At 44.2% G+C, this 25,907-nt stretch overlaps 1 protein-coding gene across 2 annotated transcripts in view; it reads right to left on the bottom strand.

The window, feature by feature from the left end:
• Positions 1-24,785, bottom strand: part of Egfr (epidermal growth factor receptor) — a 172,733-nt gene extending 147,948 nt beyond the window's left edge. For both annotated transcript variants that reach the window (NM_031507.2, NM_001393707.1), the window contains exon 1: positions 24,459-24,785. In NM_031507.2, the coding sequence (NP_113695.2) occupies positions 24,459-24,546 (88 nt within the window). In that variant the 5' untranslated portion in view covers positions 24,547-24,785. The remainder of the gene's footprint in view (positions 1-24,458) is intronic.
• Positions 24,786-25,907: the final 1,122 nt, after the last annotated feature.

Here is a 25,907-nt window from a genome sequence, read left to right as displayed (position 1 = left end):
GCTCTGGCTGAGGTCCTTCCTCAGAACACACACTATATATATATGTCACCAACAAGCATACCTCGTCTCAGAACAAGGCATGAGGTAAAACAAACTGAATTTTAGCTTCTTCATTATTGACTGCAAAGCCAGGGCTAGACTGGAGTGTGGAGTGTACCTTTGATGACCATCTCTGTTACCAAACAGAACAAAACACTAAAAGACAATCTTCTTTTAAAGTAGTTCTTTGACTGCAGCAAACACAATAAGCACATACCAGTGTGTGGACACACAGTGCAGTTACAAAATGGCCACAAGAGAGGGTGAAAATGATGAGACAAAACTCAGATTTAGTAATGTCTGATCTTCAAGGAAAGGTTTATTATTCATATAAGGGGAATTTTTACTTCATTATTTTCTAACCATGAATGAAATGGGAGAGCACATAGATTTTTTTGGTTTTTAATTTTAATATTTTAAAAAGAAAAACATGCAAAATAAGTAGATACAATGTATTTTTCCAAGTAGAATTATTTAAAATTTTATTTATGTGTTGCGCATGTGTGTATGCTTGTATGTGTGTATGCATGTGTATATGCATGTATGTATGTGTGTATGCATGTATTGTATATGCACGGTGGGTATATCCATGTGTGTGTGTATATGTGTTCACATGCATATGTATGTGTATACATGTATATATGCATATATGTATGCATGTACATGTATGCATATGTGTATGTGTATATGTGCATGATGGATGTGTCCATGCGTGTATGTATGTGTTTGCATGCATAAGCATGTATGTGTGCGCATGAGTTTGTATTTATGTATGTGTGTGTATGTGTGTGTCGTGCATATGTGTAGGCATGTGTGTATGCGTATATGTATATGCATGTGTATATTTATGTGTGTGGGTTTGCATGTGTCTGTATGATTGTGTGTGTATGTGTGTGTTTATGCAAATGTGTGTCTGCATGCATGTGTGTTATGCATGTGTGTGTATGTATATGTGTATGTGTATGTATGCATGATGTGTGTATCCATGTGTGTACACATGCATATGTGTGTATGTGTGTGTATATGTATGCATGTGGGTATGCATGTGTTTGTATGTTTGCATGCATCTGTATGATTGTGTGTGTATATGTGTATTTATACATGTGTGTATGCATTGTTTACATATGTGCATGTTTGTGTGTATATGTATGTCTGAGTGCACGTGTATGTGTGAGTGTGTGCATGTATGTGTGTGTTTATGCATGTTGTTTACATGTTTGGTACATGCCCAGGAAGGTCAAACTGTATCCCAGTCTGCAGGGAAATGCAGAAACCACAGCAAGGTTTTGGGTGATTTTTTGCTCACTTTCCACCCTTTGGCCATGACACAGGGTTTCACACTGAACTGGAAGCTCTCCATTTTTAATTATTTATAAATAAATGCCGAGGCCATAAGCTTGGGCTTGTTCTCCAACTAGCTCGTATCTTAATTAATTCCTTTTTTTTTTCTCTATGAGTGGCGCATGGCTGGTTATCTCTCCTCAGTTTCAAGCATAGGGCTCCTCCGAGTTTGGGGTGAATCTTTTCTCTCACCTGACTCTATCCCAGAGTTCCTCTCTTCCTCCCAAAACTCCTACCTCCTATTTCTTGCTTCAGCTAATAGACTTTCAGATTTTTATGGAAAGGTGATATTCCACACCGTTCTCAAGAGATTCTCGCTACATTGCACGTCAGCTCCCTCTTGCCCCTAGAGAGGGGACCACAGGCATGAGCAGCCTTGGTTGAATATTTTATGTGAACACTGGGGATTTGAACCACAGACCCTACACTTGGACAGTAAGCACTTCTACCCCATGGAGCCATTTTTCCAGTCTCCTCTTCTCTTTGCTGCACTGCGTGCATTTGTAGTGCTGCCTCAGGTCTTGGTTAAAATGAACTTACCCCATGCACAAACTTTCTCAGTAGTCTTTAATTATTTGCAAGGAAGACTGGTCACAAATAAATGTAAATAAATGTCAGGTCTTCTAGAATTCATGTTAAATGTCTAAATGTGGCATTTCAGTTTTCTAATATCACCGAATACACCAAGAGTAAGTATGTTTGCCAAAAACATAGCGACTACATCCTTTCACCCTTATACTTTTATGGGTGACTATGCTCTGCTGCTGATCAAATACAGGATTCAATGCATGCCAGGAAAATTCTCTAATAAGCCATAGCCTCAGCTTTTGACATTTTTAAAATTATTTCTTTCCATTTTTAAGATTATAATATAATCACATCATTCCCTTCACTTTTCTCCCTCTTCCAAGTCCTTCCATATATCGTCCCTTACTCTCTTTCATATATGTGTGTGTGTGTGTGTATACATATGTATATATATACACATATTGAAAAGGTTGTATTTATGTATTTAGGAATGTATAAATATATGTACATACATATGCATTTGTAGATATAAACTGTATTATGCAATTTATTAATATAAATATGCATATGTATTTATGTATTGTGTTTAGGAATCATCAACATTTCATATACATTATATACATATACACATATAGTATATACATATATGTATATATATTCCTAAGTACATAAATACAAACTTCACAATCTGCATGTAACTTGAATATGTATATTCTCAGGGCTGATTCTTTGGTAGTGAATAACAAACATGGTGAGCTCTTCCCTGAGGAGAACCATTGCTCCCACTCTCAGCATTTCTTAATTACCTGAGGTTCTTTGTCTTAGGCTGAACAAGGACGATACCAAGAGATATGCTAACACAAAAGGGAAAGCTCATGAGGCCTCCACCCTGAGCAGCTAAGTCGGGTTTCACAATCATGTTCCCCTTTCTGCCCCTGAAACCCTGCAAACTTTTTAAAGAAACATACTCTCTTCCAACATACTTATAAATACTCTTTTCCAACAATGGCAACTGACAAAGTTCGCATACAAGCATTTCAAAATGCATCTATAAGACACTGGTCAAGTGAATGGACCCATCCTGAGAGATTCTGAAGAGATGTTCAGCAGTCTGGTAAAGACAGGAATATCTACCAAGTATGTTTAAAAATACCTTTCTATGTAACTCTGGGAAGAAAGAACAACGGATAGTCTGCTTCATTGCACAATATGTAATCTTTTCATCCCCTAGTGCTAGAAATGGAACCCAGGGCTTGGCTTATAGTAGGTGAGTGCCCCCCCCCAGCCTTTTTCAGAATCTGTAATCAGAAATGAGCAATGTGCTAATCACATCAGCGGTGTGCTTTCTAAGCACCAGACTGCCAGCTGCTTCCTTTTCAAGAACATCTGTCAACAGCGTTGTGTGCATAAGAAGCTGAGCTGGGAACCATTGGTTTAAGATACACCAGGCCAAATGCTGTCCCGTGTAATGAATCCCAGTGTCAAAAGGCATAGCCTATAGATGCATTCAATGGCCCCTCCTCAGTGGGCTTTCAGAAGGATAGGCCATGAGATCTCAGTTCATTTTGAGCAGTTAATTATGATTAATTATTGCATCCCCTGACTAAAAGCAGAGTGTCAGAAAGCAAAGGGAAGTTGTTTTGACTTAGACACTTACCCCTTTCCCTACACTAATGCCAATCTGACATAGAAACAAAGCTAAACATGGAAAAGATTCAGTCCTAAAGGCCAAGAGCTGGAAGCACAGGAGACAGGGGAGGAGTGACAGCTAACAAACACAGACTATTTCTGGGACCCTCAAGACAAGTATTTCTATAGCGTAGTTGGCATTTTATTCTCCAATAAAAATGTAAGGTAAATCATGCACACAGCTTGAAACTTTCTAGTAGCCGCAACAGAAAAAAAAAAAAAAAAAAAAGGACACAGATGGTGCTAAATTTTATTTTTTGTTATTAACTCAGATATTCATCACATTTTTCATCTAAAATATGTGAGAAATTAAAAAAAAAATGGTTCTTGCCAGGCACAAGGCCACACACTTTAAATCCTAGCACTCAGGAAGTGGACAGGAGTTTCTCTGTGAGTTCGAGGCTAGCCTGATCTGTATAGCAAGTTCCAGGCCAGCCAATACTACATATTGGGGTATTGTCTCAAAAAAAAATTACTTTTCTAGTTCAGGTGGGAGAACTCAGCAGCTTTTCACAAATGCTGGCCAGGAGTTTGAATGCAGAATTACACAGACCCTAGCTTGCAGCACAAATTCACTTGAACTAACCACATTTAAATGCCTAAAAGTCAGTACATGTGGCTTGTAGCCTTTGCCAGCTTAGGCTTCGATGACCTAGAAGCCACATAGCAGCAACAGTAAACAGCGAACATCTATAAGCACTTCCTGTATGCCTGGCCCTCTCTGTATAACCTCCAAGAATCCCCTAGGCTTGAAGTACTGGGATTTGACAGGTAAAATTGCGGCACAAGAACGTTTAGGTGTCCTTGCCTGAAGACACGGCCATTAAGATGTGCTGTACACACTGGGGTTCCATGAACGTGCTGTCAACCAAGTCTAACACTCTCCTTTCAGCCCACCATACTGGGAGGTGGAAGGCACACGGCCATCACAGGTGTCCATAATTCTGTTTACAGGTGATAAAACAAAGGTCTTACATCGGGAAAGCATACACCAGCTTAAGAGAAGTCTAGTCAGATATTTAGTGAGAGACAGTCATATTGAAATTGGTTAAAATGTACCTAAGTAAGAATATTCTTAATTTCGTGGCTAAAACTTACTAATGCATATGGAGGAACAGTTACATTAAATATATATTATTAGAGCAATACCAAATAATACATAGCGAGCAAATATATTACATTTTTGTGATGTCAAACCTCCTAAAGTACTTATTTTGTTGTATGTATGTTCTATGTGTGGGCGTAGGCGTGTATGTGCTTGTGTGCATGCACATATGTGCATGTGGAGATCAGAGGTCAATTTGGGTGTTATTCTGCATAAAAGTCCAACTCGTTTCTTTGAGACAGAGTTTCTCTCTGAGTCTTGGAAAGCACCATGGAGACAAGGTGTGCGGACCAGTGAGCCTCGGGGATCTGCCCATTTTTGCCTCCCCAGCCCTGGGATTACAGCAGGAACTACTACTTTTGGCTTTTTCTGTGAATGCTCTGGAGTGAACTCAGGTTCTCATGCTTATGTAGCTGGCTGAGCTATTTCTCAAGCCCCTTATTTTCAAACTAGCATAAGTTGGGAACTCTAATGCCATGACTTACTGTTGGTTGCCATTTTCTAACCTGGGGAGGATGTAGACTTTGTGGTGCTTAAAACTTAAGCAATTCTGCAAGGGTTCTAAGGAGACTGGCCACAGCTGATTGTGGTAGTGGGAGCCGCTAGGAAATGCTGAGCGGGCATTATTGTTAAGTTTGAGGGCAGCCTAGGCTACCCATTTTACAGGCTATAATTCTTGCTGGAGACAAGAAAGCAGGCAAAAGCAAATCCCTGGAACTCACATCAATCGCTGAGTTATGGGTTCAGCGAGACCCTGTCCTTGCAGGGGCATTCAAGTATTTATTTACCAACACACACACACACACACACACACACACACACACACACACACCACACACACCACACACACACACACACACACACATGTGTCATACGTGCACATGTATACAGACATACACTCCACACAATGTATTCTAAAGCTGGCCACAGAGCTTCACAGAAGGCCATGCCAGCTCTTTCTAGATAGTCAGAATGTCTGTATGATTCTTCTGGATGGTCTTTATGAGGTACACAGCTTATGATGCCAAGTAAATTAGTGGCCAACCTTTTCTCTTGAGCACTTCCAAATGCTCCACTGTTAAATGAGAAAGCTGGATGAGAATCCCACCTTATTCTGAACTGACTCATTCACCCCACAGACACTTCCTGTGCACCTACTGCTCACCAGTGACTGCTGTCAGCATACAGGGCTCCGACGTTGAGAAATTCTAGCGCTTCTTGACACACACCAGCAGTGTCGTGCAGGAGCCAGTGTTGCTGAAGTCATGCTCAGAGCTGTTTTGTCAAGGTGGCCTCTGATTCAACCAGGACCTTTGGTCACCTTCTCTGCTCAAACACCAAGAGAACAGCCCACAGGTATGCAGCTGTGTTCCAGGACTCTGGTAATCCCTCCACACACGACCAAAGGCAGGGTGACTGCCCAGAAAGCTGCTGGGTCAGTCCGCTCCCACCCATGTCTAGAGTGACCTTTGCCTGGCAGAGAGCTTTCCTTTCTGTTTGAAGGTTGTGCGCATAAACAACATTGTTTTAAAGTGCTGCGAAGCAGAGAGAGGCAAGACACTGTTCACTTGTATAACATCAAATCTACTTCCACCCTTGGGCAGGCTGCTACTGATTTCAGAACAGAGCAGCTGCCCGCTCTGTGTGTGGAAAAGCTGGCCTCAAACCAGCTGCTTCTCCCCCTACACACACACACACACACACACTCTGAGAGACTGGTACTCTGGAAGATTTTGTTACCCAGTAGTGCCCTTGAATTGCCAGGAAGGAGGGGTGGGGGTCAAATAAAAGGAAGAAGAAAAGCACATGTTTTATGCTTAATTTGTGTTCTTGTTTTTAATACAGCAGAGTAAGAGCTAATCTCTAACGTTGGAGCCCTACTGGCTCTCCGTAAGCAAGTTTCTGGGTGGGTATAATTAAGGTGTCCTCACATGGCTCCTGCTTTCACTTGGTAAGCTTTCAGGTGGAACAAGCCGGTGCAGGTGGAGGTGGAATGTTGGCCTGAGTGCAGCTGAACAGGAATGCCAAGCTCTGGGCTGACTGGGGACTTCTGGGCCCATGCAGAACCCAGCAAGTCCATGATGAGCTTCAGAGCAGCAGGAAGGAAGCACAAAGCCCTATTCAATCATTGTGTTAAGAAGACGGGTAAGCACGAGCAGTTGGGTATGGCTGGCTTAGCAACGAGAAGGCAAACATCTACGAGGCTGACGTTTCAAGTTAGAGCCACCCTGGTGGGATGGTTCTCCTACCCACTAAAGAATGTTCATCAGCATCCTTGGACTTTATCTTACAGATGCTAGTAACAGGGCTCAGAGTGACTTCAAGTACTTTCTTGAGATATCACTAAATATCTTGTAGGGTGGGGTTGGGAAAAAGAATGTACCTAATTGGTAAGTACTAAGCCAGGCCTCCACATTCTCAAAGTGTGTTATCCTGATTCACAAATCAAGTCCTACATTACGTTTTTCAGTCCTAACTTGTCAGTGAGACCTTGGAGGTAGATGAATCCATAAGTGTGAAAGAAAGGGACCATTTCAGTTGAAAGAGGAATTAAAGATATGCCAATCCGATGGAAAGAACATGGCATCTGCTATTGTCATTGCTGAGTGACCACCACATCGCTGACTCTTACAGCTCACAATAGAGTCAATTCATGGTGTTTCTTGACATAGCAGTTTATACTTAGTTCCAAAGCAAATCAAAAACCAAACATGTACTTTAATGGAATATTTGAGGTTTGATTCGGTTATAATCCTTATCATGTACCTGTAGTCATACTATCATATTTTATGCAAAATGATTTTCTTTTCAGTACCAGGGAGACTCGAAAGTTCATATATTAGGCTGCCTCAGTTAATGAGAACTAAAATGATGTTAATGCATCAGAATGCGCTTTTCTATCTGAAGAGGTGTACCCCTAATGTCTGAAGTTACACTCTGAGGTTCCTGAGTACTTATTCAGTTATAATCCAACAATTACTTCCTTAAAATGGCTTTTAATGGACAGACTTCAAAGATGATTTCTCTGAAAAGTATTGTCTGTGAAGACCCACGCCTTGATCGCATGTGTTCAGAAAAAAGCCTGTGTAGGATTGTTTTCTGGAAAGGTGAAGACCCCTGTACTGAAGGCCAAGGAGAACATTTGTGAATGCTGTTTTCACAGTTTAGGTCTGTGCTGGTCTCAACAGACACATCAGTGTTTGTCAATAAATAAGGGTGAGCTGGCTTTCAGAAATTGATTTGGGACACATATACACATATGCTAAATGTGTACAGTAAGTATGCTCTTGTGGTGTCTACTTTGTACAACCTAGCATGGGGAGTTTTGGGACTAAGCATCCTCAGTCTCAGACTCTGCCCAGGACTTTATATATCACTTTTGCCCGTTGTCATGGCCTACGCCATTCATTATTGTTAATATTAATCAATAATGAAGATACAAACTCATTTGCCTAAGTTCTCCACTGAAGAGAATGGTCCGGCTTGGTCTTCTTGGTAGAAAGCCTACCACGTTTACTATCATTGTCGCATGAAGACTTCCGAGTCGGACTCTACAGGTTACTTCACTTAAGGCACAAGGCAACTGGCTTCATTCCTGTTTGAGTCACAAATGTCGGGGTTGGGGATTTAGCTCAGTGGTAGAGCGCTTGGGCCCTGGGTTCGGTCCCCAGCTCCGGAAAAAAAGAAATCACAAATGTTTTCCATGACAACATGGGAAACATCACCTGGTAGTTTTGAAGTTTAGAGTAGAATTCTGAATGTCCCAGCAACCTCACACTTTCTTAACAGTGTAACGTATACGCAAACGTTAAAATTTCCTTGAGCCCCATAAACAAGATCACAGGAACATCCACTCCTACTTAATGATAACCTGCGATTTTTCTGTGAAAATACATGTTGCCACAAAGACAGAGTATTCCGTCTTCTGCCCCCCGCCCTCCCCCCCCAAAAAAATTAAGTCAACACTGAAGAACAAAAATACTGTTTTTCAGTAGGCCACTGATCCAAATTGAGAAAGGGGGCTGAAAAGCACATTGTGGTGTTTGAGACCAGATCTGAAATGGTAGTCATGAAAGAAGCAACGTGCAAAGACCTAATTCACCTGCCTCACATTTACCAGAATTTAGTTCTCATGGGGGAAAAATATACGTCAGAGGAATCACACAGTTGCATATCTCCCAACTGTCCCTTTTTCTTATTTTTCTTATTAAATATTTCTGAACTGTAGTTGTGGGTGGAAGCATTAGTCCGGCTTTGAAGAAGTGTGCACATGTGTAGCCTTCTTCTTTGAGAGTTTGAGTTAGCACACGTAGGCACACATTTCCTGGAAGTGGGAGGAAGACATTCTCTGACCTCTAAGCTCCCTATAGTAAACCCAGAGAACCCTGCACAAGGCCCGCTGATGGGCAATGCTCCTTCCACGGCACCCAGTACCGAGCACGCAGGATAATCTGAATTCATACTTCACCATCATGTAGGAATGAAGACAATAGTGGGGGAGGGGCAAGGGGCAGAGCTTAACCAGTCATTTCAACAAAGAGAAGGATGAGGGCCCAGAGAATGTTCGAAGAAGATGCCATTTTTCTCCCATTTGCTACTTCTTTTCCAATAGCTTAGAACAATTTTTGTATTTGTTTGCCTGTTCACGGTCACAGTTTATGGATGTGTCTGTCAGGGTTTATTACTGTAACCAACAGCTATGCCCATCATCCTACTACGATAAAGGAGTTACTTTGAATCAGGGATTTACACGCCGGAATCCATGACCTCAGACAGACAGACAGGCAGACAAACAGACAGACAGATTGATAAGGAGAATATGTCTTAAAAAGAAAGTCTCTCACGTTATATCCAGGCATACAAATAAACAAGTAAAAACAAGGAGGGTGCAGGGTGTTTTTTTTTCCTCTCAAATCAGCCAATGATTTAAAGATTTCCTGTGGGTACCTACCTGAGAGTAGGCATGGTTTGGTTGCAGATTGGCCTTCCTACCTTTTCGTCCACGATCTCCTGCTATCAAAATGAAGGTATACCCTCCCTCATCTCCAATGTTTTTCTGGACTTCAGGAATCAGACCTTCCAAGAGCTACACAGAGAAGCAGCCGGCAGTGCTGAACAATGAACTGTAAAGGGGGAACGCTGACGGTTCAGAGCTGGGAAACCCAAGGTGTCTTACTGCCTCTCTGTTGCCTCTTTGTCTCACCTGCCCATCACTGTGTACAAATATCCCACCTTAAAATTAGCATTCACAATGGACACAGCCTCCCAGGAAAGACCACACAGGCTTTCTTCTCTCTAATTTCTGTTTTCCCCTGGCATGAATAAAATCTGAGAAGAGGAGCTGCCTTGACAATAAAGACCAGCTATACTGTAAATGTAAATTGCAGTAACAGTAAGATGCTTGAACATCCATCCCAAGTTGAAAAGGATCCAAAAGGTTTTGGGTTCCAACCTGCTGCTCATAAGGTTTTAGGTTTCAAAGTATTTTTTAGAATTGGGATTTTTTTTTTTTTTTATTCAACGTGTTCAATTGGTGAGGTCACAAGAAAATAAAATTTCATCTCTGAAAAGCTCCAAAATCAAAATGTTCTGCTTCCAAGCAGTTCAGGTAAGGGAGACCCAACTGTCATTGAAATTACACACGTTGCAACTACTAAGCTTACAGTAAACAATGTCTATGTCAACAGAGAATTGTCAAGGGCACACAGATTTTTTGCACTGATTTGGTTCTATCCAAACATAGGAACTTGAAGCTTATCTACTGTGTGGCCTTTATCAAGCAATCGCAGAGGGAAATAAGGCTGTGCTCTCATGGTTATTCAAATAAGGCAAAGTGTGGCACAGGCCATGCTGTGTGAGAACTAGGAGGTGCTCTGTAGCGAGAAGGTATGGGCGACATTTGTACACACATTAGGCAAATGCATCCAGGCCTTTCACAGCTATCCTTGTCCTCAGTGCTGAGGCGTTCTCCAAGCTCACTGGACTTACGTTTCACTCTCAGAAATGGAATGTAATGAATGAAGTCTGGATTATAGGGTCTTTAGAGATAGACATTATACTTCCTGTGCAATCCATGGTTAAAAGTGTGGCCGCGTGCAGGGAGAATTTAATGCATGCTATTTGAGCCAGCCATTCTGAAACATGAAATGTCCTTTGGCCACTTGTTATAGGCAACGGTTCTTCCAAAATTTATTAGAGTAAACTATCTCTGCTGGTAGAGCAACACAATGCATATTTTCACGCTGTAATGGGTGTAGAAATCAAGGTTTAGAAGGCTGGGCGGGCACAGAGGTTCAGGAAGCTGCCCCAGGATGGACAGAGTGCTGTGGCTTTACTCTGCATTGTGTGCTTTCTTGCCTCACTGTGCCGATGTTCAAGCTCATTTCCACGTGCCTATCTGAGTATGGTTCCTCTGAATATAGAGGCTAAGGCTGAAAGGGAACAGGCAAAGAGCGAAGCCGTGGGTTCTTGCAAGAGGATACTTTCTTTGCAGAGTTTCTGTAGTTGCCGAGTGTCTGTGAAAATGCGAGGCTTCCAGTGGGGGAATTTCCACACAGGCTGTTAATTTGCTGTTACCTTATTTCATGTTCTGTCTGTGTGTAATTTGGAATGAGCTAAGTGTAAATTGCAGTAACAATACGAGGAGTGTCATTATGAGTTAAGGAGACCTTGTAAGTCTTTATCCTTAAAGAAAGAGCAGGCACATTGCTTTGTCTCGGATGTCCGATAATTTAAATGAGATTATGAACTTTCTGACAACACTGTGACTTGTCCAATAACTTTTCTTTCTTTTTTGAGCTATGGGGGAAGGTATATGTGTTATGACACGTGTGTGGAGGGCTAAGGACAACTTTGTACAGCTGGTTTTTCTATCTTTACATGGCTCCAGTTATTGAACTCAGGCTTACAGGTTTGCAAGGGAAATAGATGAACGTGCTGGATTCATGGCTGCCCTCTATCTGTCTTGTGACTGTGAGTTCAGTGGCACCATAGACAGTCTTGAAATTGTTTTGTACAGTGTAATGTCCATGTAGAAAAGAGCACACATCAAAGTTTGTAGCTTTAGAAATGTTTTGGTAAATTCATATGCCTTTGTGTACAGCATCTAAATTAAGACACATGACATCACCAGGTTCCCAATAACCCTCGTGTAGCACACCTACACCTGAAGTAAGGACACAAACCAATCAAGAAGCGCAGGAGGAGTAGACTGGTACACGGTCCCCTTGTGACTTGAACAGAACATAAACTTAGCACATGATAAGAACACAGAAGACCACAGGGTTTGTTCAGTTCACCAGTCCCCCTCCCCATCTCTCTGTCTGCCTGCCCTAAGTCCTTCCCACACCTCTCATCGTGACTCCATGGCCTTCAAATATTGCAGACCAGAAACTTTTCCTTACAAAATTTCCATATAGCATTGCGAAAGACATGGTCTCCATGCCATCACATCTCCAGCCAATTAAAACAGCAAACTCCTGGCCTGGGTTAGCAACAGGCAGAGACATGGACATAAAGATACATAAATTTTCTGCTAAGGTGGTGCCACAGGGGCAGGGTCGGGGGAGGACAGAAGACAATATTGAATCTCCTGGAAGAGCTTTTATAAGCTCCTAGAAATCTGTCATTTCTTAAGAACAAAATGTTTAGAATTTCAACACTCAGGAGGCTGAGGCAGAATTCCTCACAAGTTCAAGGCCAGTTGGACACTCTAATTGTACCCTATCTCAAAGAAGACAAAACAGCCAGCAGAGGTATTGTTACCCCAACAAACTGTGACTCATAGTCATATAAATTCATCTTTATTGTTTCCAGAACAATTTCTAAGACCAACAACATCTGCAGTCTTCTGTGTTAAAATAAAAAAGAAATTTAAGGGGGTTATCGGGATGATTCCAAGCTTTGGAGTAATAATAGCTTTGCCAGAGAATGTAGGTTTGATTCCCAGTATCCACATGGAGGCTTACAACTCTATTAACTCCAGCCCTAGGGGATCCGACACCCTTGCCTGGCCTCTCCTGACCCTGCACACATGTGGTGCAATTACATACATTCAGGCAAAACACCGATACACACAAAGTAAAAGCAAATAAAAATACTAATCTAAAAAAATAAGACCAAAGTATTAAATTCAAACAAAATGGGACTTGGAAGTGAACAACTGAAAGCTTGCAAACCTGACTGAGAAATGAGCGTGCTCCCACCGTGTTCCCCTTTTCCCAATCATACCTTTCCTTTCCCTTTCTAAAACTTCAAAAATAAAGTGTTTACCGCAAATTTAACACTGGAAAAAGAGGTTTTACTACCCCCGAGTCAACATGTAAAGCTTAATTGCGTGTCCCTTTGTAGCATAGAAATTTTCAAATCGAAGAAAACTTTTGAAGTGTTTGAGCTCCCCTTCCCACACACACAGCTGGGCTGTTACAGCTTCAAAAATCTCACAGACAGTGGAGACCAATGAATACCAAGGTTAGGTTACCCATCCTTGTATCTGGGAACCACAGAGCTAATAATTCCTTCTACAGTGTAAAGCACTACGCCACCAGCAACGTCGCTGAGGTGTTAGCGTTAGCTTGGAACTGTGAGCTTTTCCAATTTCGATGTTTCTTGAAACAAAGCAATTTCTTTTTATTTACAGGTTTAAAATGCCTTTAAAAGTCACATTATATGGTGCTGGTAGAAAAGCAGCCTCCGTCATACCTTAATCCATCACCAGCCTGTATACCACATGTGTGCCTGGTGCCCACTGGGGCTAGAAGTGGGCATCAGATTCCCTGGTTCTGGAGTTCCGTAGGTTGTGAGTGTTCACACCTCCTTGTGAGTGCTGGGGATTGAATCTTAATCCTCTTACAAAAGCAGCCAGTGCTCTTGACCTCTGACTCCTCTCTATCGCCGAAATCTATACATTTGCGGGTGTATGTGACACTTGCAACCCTTCTCTTTATGAATTAGTTAAAGAGACAGGAAACCTGGTTAAGTCTGAGAATAGCCCCAGATTAAAGTAGCTCTCCTGGGAGTGTTGAGTAGGGGGTGGCTCTAAACTCTCAGTCGTGAGTGCTGAGTGGTCTCAAAGGTGTGTGTGCTCCTGGCTACAATCTTCAGAGCTGCAACAGTTGGGAGATGAAGGATCTTTTAAGAGGTGGAGTCTAGTGGACGGGCTTTTTGGGTAACTGGAAATGCAATTTCAAAGGAGACTGTCCCCGTGTCTTCCTTTTTCTTTCTGCTTCTTTGTCTCTTTGCTCTATCCTTTGCACCACACCGTGATGTGCTGTCTCACCAGGAGATCAAAGCAACAGAGATAACTGATTATATGCTGGAGCCTCCACGCGTTTTGTCCAAACAAATCGTTTATCGTTATAAGCTCATTACCTCAGCTATCAGTTATACTGATGGAAAACAGACCAAGGTGGCCATAAGTACACTAGGCACGGCCCAAGCCACCAGCTAAGTCTAGATCCAATAGTGCTGGAGAGAGGAACTATTCTTGTGTCTCTTCCTCTCACCTGTGGTACAGTCTCTCCTGGAGAAAAGCACGGGACAGGTCATCAGTGCTATACTGAAACATGAAGAGTGGTTTAAAAACTAGTCCAGACTATATAGGAAGCTAGTAAACAAAACTTTCTTGTCAGGAAGACTGAGACCACAGAAAGAAAAGGCAGGCTGTGGTGGGTATACTCTGAGGGTCTCATAATGGGGCCACAGGCCAGTCACCAAAGGGCTGAGGGGAGTGGAGTTGTACCTGTCTCCTGACCATGTTTCATTAACCCTGTGAGGATTTAACCATAGGGCAGTCATGGGGGAGAGCATAGAGCTGCTATGCAATCTAGGGTTACCTTTCCTAGTCAGGTGGCTTTGGGTCAGGACAGTGACACTGTGCAGGATCACAAAATGGCCACGATGAGGACTAAGGGCCCTAGAGTTAGTCTAGTAAGTCCTATGTTACAAGTAAAGTGCACATGAAATGTGCTTTTCCTAAGAACAAAACATGTATTAATTCTCTTGCGAATACTGTATTATACAAGGTAAGTACCTGGAGACCTGTGCAGGCTTACCACCTGGGCCAAGATCTCCCTGCAAATGGAGACTCTAAAGTGTGACACTAGAGTCATTCCCACCTGTTACTCTATCACTTCCCTGTCCATCTGCAAAGTGAAGACCAAAAAATGGTTCTTATTAAGAGCTGTCAGCCCCCAAATGCCAAACCATAGACAGCATATTTTTGGTACACGCATTGTATGGGGTAGTCATAGTTTACTTCCATATATGCATTTCACCATTCATACTTACAAAGATTTATCATTTCATATGTGATCGAGATAGTAAGGTATCATTGCCTTTTCTAGAATTAAAAAGAAGATACCCACCAAGGCTAGTGGCTAGGGAGGACCACTCCTAGGATGGCTTATCTAAAGCAGTCCCTAGGCTACTGCAACAGTTTTCATATGGAAAACATTATTTACAGACATGGTCATCTGCAGACAAATTTATAATCGATGGATCTAGCATCAAGCATCTGTTGAGGCTGTCTGAAGTCCGCGCGCATGGCTTCTTTTGACCTCTGAAATGGCGAGTCCCTTTATCCTACGAATGTAGCACATCCCTGGATGAATAAGTGTCTCCAGTATCCTACACAGAAACACCCGGCTGTTTTCTCCCTTATCAGTAACTGACAAAAACCATTCCATTTCGCAATCAGATCATACAGAAACAGACACAGGTTCTGCGAGTACAACAGTTCTGTAACCAGCAGATGACCAGACACACGTGTCAAATAGTAACAGTGGCTATAGTAACAGAGCATTAGATAGCCAGAGTCCACACGAAAGTGCAAAGCCAGCTTTGTCTGTCGTGAGCACAAATGGCCACTTAGCCTGGATGGGAGTGTGTGCTGTATATTTGTGTCATGATTCTTGTTTGTTCCACTTGTTAGACAAAATCAGGAGCTGGTCAAGATTCTGCTTACTACACAAGTCAGCCCAGAAGCCTGTGCAGATGAAACTCAGTGGCAGAAACCCTTTCTTCTGTACGCTTGTTTCCTTAGAGACCCATTGCACCTGTACACAGCTATGCCAGTCTGCTTCCTCAGGCAGACACTGACCTAATGATTTAATTGTTCTCTCTGTCTGCTAACCGTGACGCCACTAAGGTGGCACGCTTGACGTCTTTTTTTTTTCCACATGTCTGGGTAGTAATTAACTGTTATCTATTGTGTTTAAGGGTACTCTTAACTGATCTGGGGGCCTTCTATGTCTCAGAAGAACTTCCTGTGAGTACGACGTGTGACGGCCGTGAGGTCAGCACTCTTGCCGAGGAGGTTCGTGTACTCAGAAGTTCTCTCTGAACATAAATGAGTATGTAAACCCTGGTCAGAAGTCACCACCTGTGAGAGGTCTGCTCGGCTACAAAGTGCATCTGCACAATGTTGCTCCCCACCACCACAGCAACCCCACGACTATGGCCCCATTCTGCCTTTTGACTCATCACTCTAATGAGAGACTCTACGTTACAGACGAAACAAATGTGCAGAGTCTTCTTAAAATAAGGTTCGAGGAACTCCAAACTTTTTCAAGAGGATTAAAGCAAGCAAACAAACAAACAAACAAAAAAACCAACCACATACAAAACTCCAAAATTTGCAAGAGAAAGAGTATGCAATTAGCAGTTCACCCATGTACCCCACTGTCACTGCCTGCTTTAGCATGCACCAGGTCTTAAATGTGTGACTTTAAAACTACCCTCCTTACACTGCATACGTCTTACATTTCTGCAACTTATTATTAATATTAATATTCTGAATATCTAGAGGCTTTTGTGACCCCTATTACCCAACAAAACTAAAGTTCTCTTTTTCAAAAGCCAAGGGTTTTATGCCATGAGGGAAGACTGGGGTCAGACAATTAACCGTCTGGGACTTTTGTCACTAAACTGCCTCTCCCCAAGCCAGGCCTATTACTAGGTTTGTGTTCAGAAGGGTAAAACGGAGGAAAACTCTAACTGACCACCGATTCACTCTTCTCCAAATGTTCTGCCTCCTGTTCTGCCTTTGCTCTGCAAACTTTTATTGACTCAAGAAAACTCAACACACATTTGGGCAGGTGACTTGCAACACTTCCGAGGTCCAATTACTAAAGCTGCCTCGCAACCAACAACCGAACAGCCTGCTCGTTGAAAGCCTTTGTGCATTGAAACGTTCACCGTCTCCGGGTTGAACAACCTGTCATCCACCTTCCCAGTGACATCGTTGAAACCTACAATACAGGACAATCAGCGCAGATCCACGGCTCCACTGGCAAACGGGACTTTCCTCTATTTCACGTGACAGTCGTGAAACACGAACGTGCTTTGCAGGAATTTCTGCCCGAGCCCTGAAAAGTTTCCGCTGTCAGGAATCAGCAGTGACAAAACGTTTCTTCCTTCTTGGTGAAGGAAAATAGCACTGTGCTTAGACATTGCTTTGGGGAAAGGTACCACCTCACCGTCCGAGAGTGAGCTAGTCACGTCCCAGTCCACATTCCATTCATTCAACCGACAAAGTATCTCTGAGTGAACAATTTGTTGTCTCCCTAAAAGTCCATGCTCACGCATAGCCTTGCAGAGACTTGAAGTGCCAGGGTGGGCAGATTGCAAGGGTGGGGGGATGCGGGGGTGCTGGAGGGGGAAGGACTCCCACCCTCTCAGAGGAGACGATGAGGGGAATAGGGGAAAGACTGTGGGAGGGGGTGACCAGGAGGGGGCAGTGAGTGGGATGAAACATGAATAAGGAAAAAAATACAATTAAATTAAAAAAAAAAAGAGTCAATGGTCTCACCTCAGATGGAGTTTTAATACAGGATATTGTGTAGAGAACAAACAATCGTGTGTGTGTGTGTGTGTGTGTGTGTGTGTGTGTGTTTGTACAATCTGTTGTCTTGTTTCAGAATAGCTGTTTCAATTTCTACTGAGTTTAACTGTATGGCTTCCTTTAAATTTTGGAAGTGACCCAATGACCGCCATAGACCCAGCTGCTGAATGGCCACATGTTGCCACAGGCAGCGATGACTGTCCCAATAGTTGACCCAGGCTGCTTTGGCCGCCATTTTTGTATTTTTGAGCCTGTCAAGCTGACAGAAGCTGTGACCTAACATGTTTAGAAAATTAACCACACTTCTAGTTTCTAAAGTAAAATTTGGGCCAGCGTGATGGTTCAGAGGATAACAGCGATTGCTGCTAAGCTTGAAATCCTGAGTTGGATACCCCAGACCCACCATGGTAGAGGGAGAAAACCGACTCCCACAAGTTGTCTTCTTTATTTCCACACTAAGGTAGTGGCAGGCACATCCACACACACACACACACACACACACACACACACACACACACACACACACGTAGGGCAATCATTACTTGTCTTTCTCACTCTATAAACTCTATATTAAAATACACTTTAGGAAAAAAAAAACCGTTGAGTCATTAGACTTTACAAGTTAGTACTAGACCACACTTAAAGTGGTTTGTCTAATCGACTCTGCTCAGCCCAATTTTAAACACATACAATGGGTATTAGGGTATGGGACTAAATCAGGCAACAAGTATGTAAGGGAGGAAAGTTAAGTGTGATTAAATTAAATTTTCCCAGAGCTTATGAGCATTTACTATTTTCGTTTAAATAAACAGAACCAGGCTTTGACATCTGAAACATTTAAGAAAAAAAAATCTGAAATCTTTCACTGACATGAAATATTCAGGGACACATGTCCTTAAGGATTTACACAAATTCAATAAATTATTTTATTTTAGCTGTTTTATTGCTGAGGCTATAATATAATTACAACATTGTTCCCTTCCCTTCTCTTCTCCAAACCTGCCCACTTACCTTTCCCCTCTCTTTTAGTGCATGCACATGTGTATATCCATAGAGTCCTAATATTCGTGACGCTGAAATAATGAAAAATTGTGACAGTAGGCAAAGAAACGACACCATTCGGTTTGTCATTAGGAGCCTCATTTTATCGTTCGTAGAGATCATCACGATGCATCAATTTTATCCCAAAGTGGACCACAGGGAAGGAACGTTTGCAGTTGCCTTAGCAACAGTACACGAAGAAGCACAGCTGCTAAAGCAGTCATGACATCATCCACTCAGCGGGTGCACACTCATTTTAACGGTAAAATGGTCTGGCATTGTATTTCTACTTCCAAGGTAAAATCCTTAACAAACTCTCCTGAGTCATGTGCAGGGGTCCCTTCATTGTACACAGACATAGGTGCCTAAGCAGTAGCCAGTAGTCATGCTTTTCCTTACTCTTGACGGATCTACCTGTTTGTCCCATGATCTGTGCAAATAAACAGGTGAATGTGTACACCAAATGCATCTTTCAATTCACAAGCGGCAATAGATCAATTTGGGAGGCATTTTGGGGGCTCCTTGTGATTCAATATGTATTTACCGTGCCTATGATACAGGAGGCATTGAGTCCTTTGATTTTTGTAGCAGGAGATTATTAAAGCACGTAAACTCATCATGTTGCTCACCCATAGCAAGGTTCAGGGGGAGCATGCTATTGTATGGGACACTTTAACATCTCCCAACTACAGTCTAGAGATTCTAGTTAATGCTTCATATTTTCTTGTTACTTTTAAAATAGTAACACTTTGAAGTAATAAAATAATGTGTCACTTTGAAGTCAATGCACTTTACTTTTGAAGTAACAACTCTCTTTAAAGTGCTTTAAGTAAACCAGGCAAAAGAGAATAAATCGTTAACACTCACTGTACAGGACTTCAGGGTTACAGAAGGCCAGGAAAGGCATGATGCTGGGTGGTGTTGGAACTGCCCAGAGTTTCCACATTCTTTTCGTCTTGTTTGAGACCAGCAAAATTCTTGCGAACACACAGGGCAACTATCTCTTTTTGAGAAACTGCTCCTATCGTGTGGGGGAGAGTTAGGTCTTCTCTTTTGTGTGCTCTAATAGAAATCTCAGACCCTGTTAAACATGGCCCTGCACGGTGTTGTACAACACGCCTAACAATTGCACATGAGTTACTCAACTGCGACTAAAGAGATCCATAACTAAAAATAAGCCAGGGTTAATACAGAAAGAAGGAGTAAATCCACATCCCTGGCAGGTTGAACACTGGTGTGACAGTGAGCCTCTGACAGGAGGCTGTCATGGGGCTGGTGGTTCTATGGCCAATGACATGAACAGAAATGGAAATCTCTAAGAAAGTGATGGTAGGCCCTGTTGCTTTAAAGTCTGCTGTCTCTTAGACGTTCCCATCTCAATACTTCACATCGATTGCATCTAAACATCAAATTCATACTCAGCTCCTGTTCTCCGTGGCTTCCCAACTTTCCGGCCCTATGCATGGATTGAGTATCTACCAAGACTTCCAGGTTGGAGCTTTGTGTCTTGACCTGGCATTCTCAGCGTTCTCTTCTTGTTCCCTACCATCCTCTCTCAGATCTGCCTCCAGATCTCTCTGCCAGTCATTTGTTCTGCATCCTCCTTAATCTCACTTAATGTCACGCGCAATAGTCATCCATCTCCCCAGTCCACTGATACCCAACAATCCCGGCTTCACAGCTCCTGGAGACACTAAACACAAGGCACTTCCTGGCAGTTCTTTAAGTTCTCCAGTAAGTCCCTTCATGTAGAAGAAGATCCAGCATTGTGCTGTGATTAATGGAGCTCATCTGAAACTGTATAGAACACTCTCTCTCTCCCTGTCAACTTGATCTTAGTAGTGCACAGGGGTGCTTTCCAGAACTTGACTTTCGATGCCACTTCTGTAACCTGTAGTCTCTTTCCCCCCATGTGATCGTGTCCATTTGGGGATTTTCCTACTCTCCTTCTCAGGTAGAACAAAGGCAAAACTCAGTCTTGAAAAGCATCCTTAATTCCATGCAGATATGTGACTCTGTTGCCCATTTACATACGACCTTTCCCTCTGTCTTCTACTAAGTGACTTTTAGACATCTCAAGGGACAAATGAAGACCAACTCATTCTCAGACCTCAAAATATAGGCAGCAGAGCACGAAGTATACATCATGGCTCAAATACAAAGAAAAGCATAAAAGTAGTTATAGGTGACAATGTCTGTCCTAATATTCAAAAGGCAAACAGTGGTGATAAACTTACATAATTGTATGAAGCAACTCGTGTGTGGCGACTGTTCAGAAACAATGAACTTGCAGGGATATTTAGGGATACAGAAAAGGCCAGACTGTAAGTCTAGCCTCTTGTTGATGAAAAGTTGAACAGAGTTAGAAAGGGTACTTGGAATCTAGATCTGTCCTAGAAGAACTCATCCGGAAGTGTAAACTTGAAAGAAGGCCATCCCACCCTGTGATGGTGTCCGTAGGGCTTCTTAAACAAGCTGCTGGAACTGGCAGGAGTGAGTCATTCTTAGCATATGTGTTTCAGAGATAGCCGGTCAAGAGGACCAGACATTTGATAGTGATAGAACCTTCAGAGATTAAGATACCAAATCCAGCCCCCCTTTTTTTGTTCACTTTAGAAAACTTACGAATTATGAGGTTAAGTATACAAAGCCAACTGAAGCTGCTGAGTGTGTTGGTGCTGCCACCTGATTTCAGATAACATCGTGTTCCACCACTGCGAATGTGCACCATAACAAAGGCAGCCTGACCAAGTCTCTTCGGCATATTTGAAGAGCAGATTACCAGTGTTTAACTAGTGGTTTTAAGAGCCACATATGTTTAGAGGCAATAATATAACCATTAAGATCCTAATGTCTGGCACATCTTAGGCAAGCAGTAAACATTTACTGAATCTAGAAAGGAGATCTCAGAAGCCTGGATTTCCAGTGGGACTTTCCACCTAACCCAGACCTAGAATGAAAACATAAGCTTCTTAGATAGGAAGCCAGGCCTAGGCTTTCCAAGACCCAGTCCTCTGAGAGAGAGAGAGAGAGAGAGAGAGAGAGAGAGAGAGAGAGAGAGATTGAGAGAGATATATTGAGAGAGAGATTGAGAGAGAGATTGAGAGAGAGAGAGACAGACAGACAGACAGATAGAAAGTCTTGAGAAGCCTTGGAGTCCCTTTCAAGTTCCTTCCACCTCCAAACTCCACTGCCTTATTCAGGCTTAGGGTCCCTCCTCTCTCACTCGCATTGCACACAGGATCTTTTCCAAAGAAGTGCCTTCTCCAAGCATCGCCGTCGCCCATATTTTGTTTTGGTGACTACACTGCCCCCATCAAAGGCAACTCAGGAGGTCACAGCATCCATGAATAGGAAAGTAGGCCGCTAAACAAGCAAGCTTCAGACATGAACTGATCCTCAAATGCATGTTTCCTGGTCCTTATCCTTCTAGCATCAAAACTGGGTCATTTATATACCTAACCTAGCCTGGCCCTCCTACAGTAAGGAAGTGGTTTGGGGGTGAAAGGAACTTGAGTCAGTCTTGGCACCGTTTTGTACTAGCTATGGGCAAAAATCACTACGCTTCTCTGTGCATACGTTCCCTCAAAGAGATGATGAGAGCCGCCGCTCACTACATGCAGTGTAAGGACTGACAATACATACATGTAAAGCAGTGTCTGACTGCCTTCTGCTCTGAGGACAAGTATAGATGGTACCACAGATTGGAGGGAAGGATAACCCCTACCTCACTTATGGGAGCCAGCCTGGGACAAAACTGGTCAGTTAAACAAACAAATCCTTTATCAGCGTGCTGTAGAAAGGGTGTCTCAAGTTTTCAACACTCTGGCCTTTAGAACTGAGCCTTTTATGTTACTTGAACAGATGAATACTTGGTTTGCCACCTTTACTGCTCTACCCAGAAGCATTTGGTTTTAAGTGAATACCGTACAGACAGACAAATGAAGCGGCATTTTTTTTTATCTCACCAGAAACAAATCTGCAACCACTAACAGTGTTCAAAGCGGTTAACAGGGAACCACAGGGCTGAGGTGAGACAAGTGGTGCTCTACGGGGTCTCTAATGGGACAAACTGAAAACTAGGGGAGGGAGTCCCACGGGCAGGCACAGATGCCATGACTTCCTTCAGCTGAGGAAGGTAGGAGAAAAGCTTCACAATGATCCCATCTGTGAACAAAGCAAGCCCCGGTCTACTCACTTCACCCAGGCTTTTTTCTGTACTGCAAGATTTCCCAGACTCCTGCTAGTGGGGAGCATCGTGGTAGCCTTAGATGTTATCAATTTCTCGTTTATGCCAGTGAGTCTCAAATCAAACGCTATAAGAGTTTTAAAAATCCTCTCAAGGTAGACCTGTGAAATCTGAACGTCTGGAGTGGCTGCTGAACCCTGGAGGAGGGGTGTAGTTTGTTTTGCTTGTTGATTTTTAAACCCGAATGATTTCATTGTGGAGCTAAGTTTGGGGAACTGAGCCTTACACCCCCTCCGACTAAAGTGCACTGAGCACCAACCCCCAAGTCCAACTCGGATGCCGATGACATCAACAGCAAGTGCAGACCTGACTCCTGGAACCCGAGCGGCTGGATTTTGAATTGTGCAATTAAACCTTCTGAGGCATGTTTCTCGTGTCAAGTGGGTTTATGGTCGGGTAGTCATGAAGCCAGACTTGTTCGTGTTCAGTCTGGGCAGTTGGCACATGTGATCCACGGACATCAATCTGTTTCTTTATAATTAGGGGTTCTATTTTAGTTGGCCCAATATCAATCACTCCAAAAAGGAGGGAGTAAAAAGGAAAGAAAAGAAAAAGAAGCCCAAGAGGGAGCTTCTCAGATAACAAGTAAGAGAGTTTGCTACCTGGCCTCATTTTGAAACACCAAGGATAAACTACACACAAGGACCCAGCTGTCACAGGTCAGCCATACCATTGCAACTCCAAGAGATGCTGCAGAAGCCCAGGCTTCTGAGAAGGGGCAAATTCAGGGATCCCGGGGAAGCAGCCACCACACCAGACTAGCTCAAATCTGGCAGGGAGCCTTGGTCCCCAACCAGTGCACCTAGCTTGGCAGGTCTCTGGCTTGCTCTATGCCCAAGAGGCGGGATCGACCCATCCCACCCCCGCCACCCCCCACCCCCGCCACCTCCCCACCCCACGCCCTCCCTTTTATTTTTATTTTGTTCCTAGCGAAGAAGCAAGTCACCACCACCATCTTTTCTCAGAGGTCCCAGGTGGTTAGTGACAGAGATATCTCCCACATTTGCTGCAGCTACACACCCGCGAAAGAGCACGCAGAAATCTGCAAGCCACATTGGGACTCAGGCTACCAGGTCCCGAGAGAACCCTGGCGGAGAAGAGAGGCGTTGAGGGTGCGCTCAGGAAACCGCGCGTCTCTGAGGTCCCGACCTTGGTCAGAGGCGCGTTGGTTCTTACTCCAGTCCCTCAACTCCCGGGCTGAGAGGGTAGGACATGCCGGTCCCACTTGCGGATCCGGGGTCCCTCCGCTCTCCCTGACAGTACTGGGCGCACGTGCGCCAATGCCCGGCGTCCCGCGCTGTCCCCACCACGTTTCTACTCCAAACGCCTACTGAGCGCAGAAAAGTGAGGCAACTAAGTTGGCAGCAGCCGAGAGCTCCGGAGCGCACAGCCTCGGCTCCCACGCTGCTCTGGCAGCCCCTCTGCCCCAAGCCCGGTCTCCCTTCCTTCAGCCGCCCCAGTCTCGTCCATTCCAGACATTAAATGTCCAGTTCCTCCTAAGGTCCCGGCCGCTTTGGGAGTTAGAAGAGGAGGGGCGGGCAGCTGGGGACGCGGAGTCCAGAGCGGAGGTTGGGACTGGGCGAGCGCGCTCGAAGGGGGCGCGGGCCGGTGGGACACGCCCTTACCTTTCTTTTCCTCCAGCGCCCCACCTGCGGCGCAGAGCGCAGCCAGCAGCAGCAGTAGCTTGGTTCTCGCAGTCCCTGAGGGTCGCATCCCGGCTCGGCAGTCGTTGGCTCTGGCTCTCCGGGATTAATCCGAGTCAGACTGAGTCCCACGGTCGTGCCCGGTGACTGCGTCGGCAACGACGACGGGACCCGGACTCAGACTCGCGTCCAGGTGACCCGTCGCCTGTCTTGGTGGCGGTAGCCTCCGGGACTGGCTCCAGACGCTCGAGCCCAGGAAGAGCGCACAGTGCGGGAAGAAGAGGGAGGCTGCTGAGCGTTGCGCTGGGGCTGTCCAGGCGTCTAGCTAGCCCTGGTCGGGACGTGGGGGAGGTTGGGCGGGAGGAGGAGGGACTAAGTGGAGGAGGAGGGATCCAGAGAAACTAGGAGGAGGAGAATGGCAGGAGAGAGGAAGCGCTCGCCGCGAGGATCGAAAGCAGGCAGTGGCCGGAAGGTGGTGGTGGATGGCCTTGGCCACCACTAGACAAGGCTCTGGAAGAGAGTCCTGGCTGCGTGCAGAGGGGCAGTGGGTGGCCTTTGGGATTAATTTCTGAGTGGGGACTCCACTGCGCTGCATTTCAGGACCTAGGAAGCCCAGTCAAATCTATGTCAGTGTCCCCTCTTTTCCTCTGTGTCTCCCAACTTCTTACTTCTTTTCTTTCTTCCAAGAAAAATAGAGAACAACTCTAGACCACCTCGGTTACTGTCCTACCGTAGAGCACAGGTTGGAAATAATACAGATGGGGACACTGTTCACTTATTCTCCATAACTTCTGGACCGCGGGATCTCAGCAGGTCAGACTGACTTGGCCGCAGAGTTCCCAACCGCTCGGGCAGAGGTGGGAGCGGCACGTCTGAAGTGGCACTCAGAAGTCTGAGGGTTCTTCAGATCCCATCGAGAACCCTCCATGTCTTTTGAAAGAAGGGTAGCCAACTCCTGGCACAGAGAAAGGCCTCAGTATGTTTGCTGGGTGAGTGCATGCATGTTGACGAGCAAAACCACGGCATTTTCTGCACCTGGAACCAGCCAGGAGGGCTTGAAAAGCAAAGCAGAGTACACATCAGGCAAATTCCTTCGCTCAACGCAAAGACTTAACACAAACAACAGTGGACATATCTTTAGAGCAGTTAGCAGCCTCCAGTGACCCAAGCTAGCCCTGACACACACCAGGAGGCAAATTGCCAGGTAAGTTCACCTAGAAATTGGCCAGTAGAAATGTGTCTCTGAACTGCAAGACCGACCGGCAACTAAATTCCTTAAGCAAAGACCAACTAATGTCACTGCTTCTTAGCCATCTGAGAAATGTCCCCTGCTCCCATTCAATCCAGAATTTCCGAGTTCTTCACAAAATCACCTGGTCCCCTAATTTAGACGCCTTGGGTGGGTCTCCTGGTTAGCAGGAGTCCTTGTTA

The sequence above is a fragment of the Rattus norvegicus genome, chromosome 14, assembly GCF_036323735.1.
Source record: "Rattus norvegicus strain BN/NHsdMcwi chromosome 14, GRCr8, whole genome shotgun sequence".
Lineage (NCBI taxonomy): Eukaryota > Metazoa > Chordata > Mammalia > Rodentia > Muridae > Rattus > Rattus norvegicus.
The sequence above is the reverse complement of the archived record's forward strand: the minus strand, read 5'-3'. Positions and strand labels throughout refer to the sequence as shown.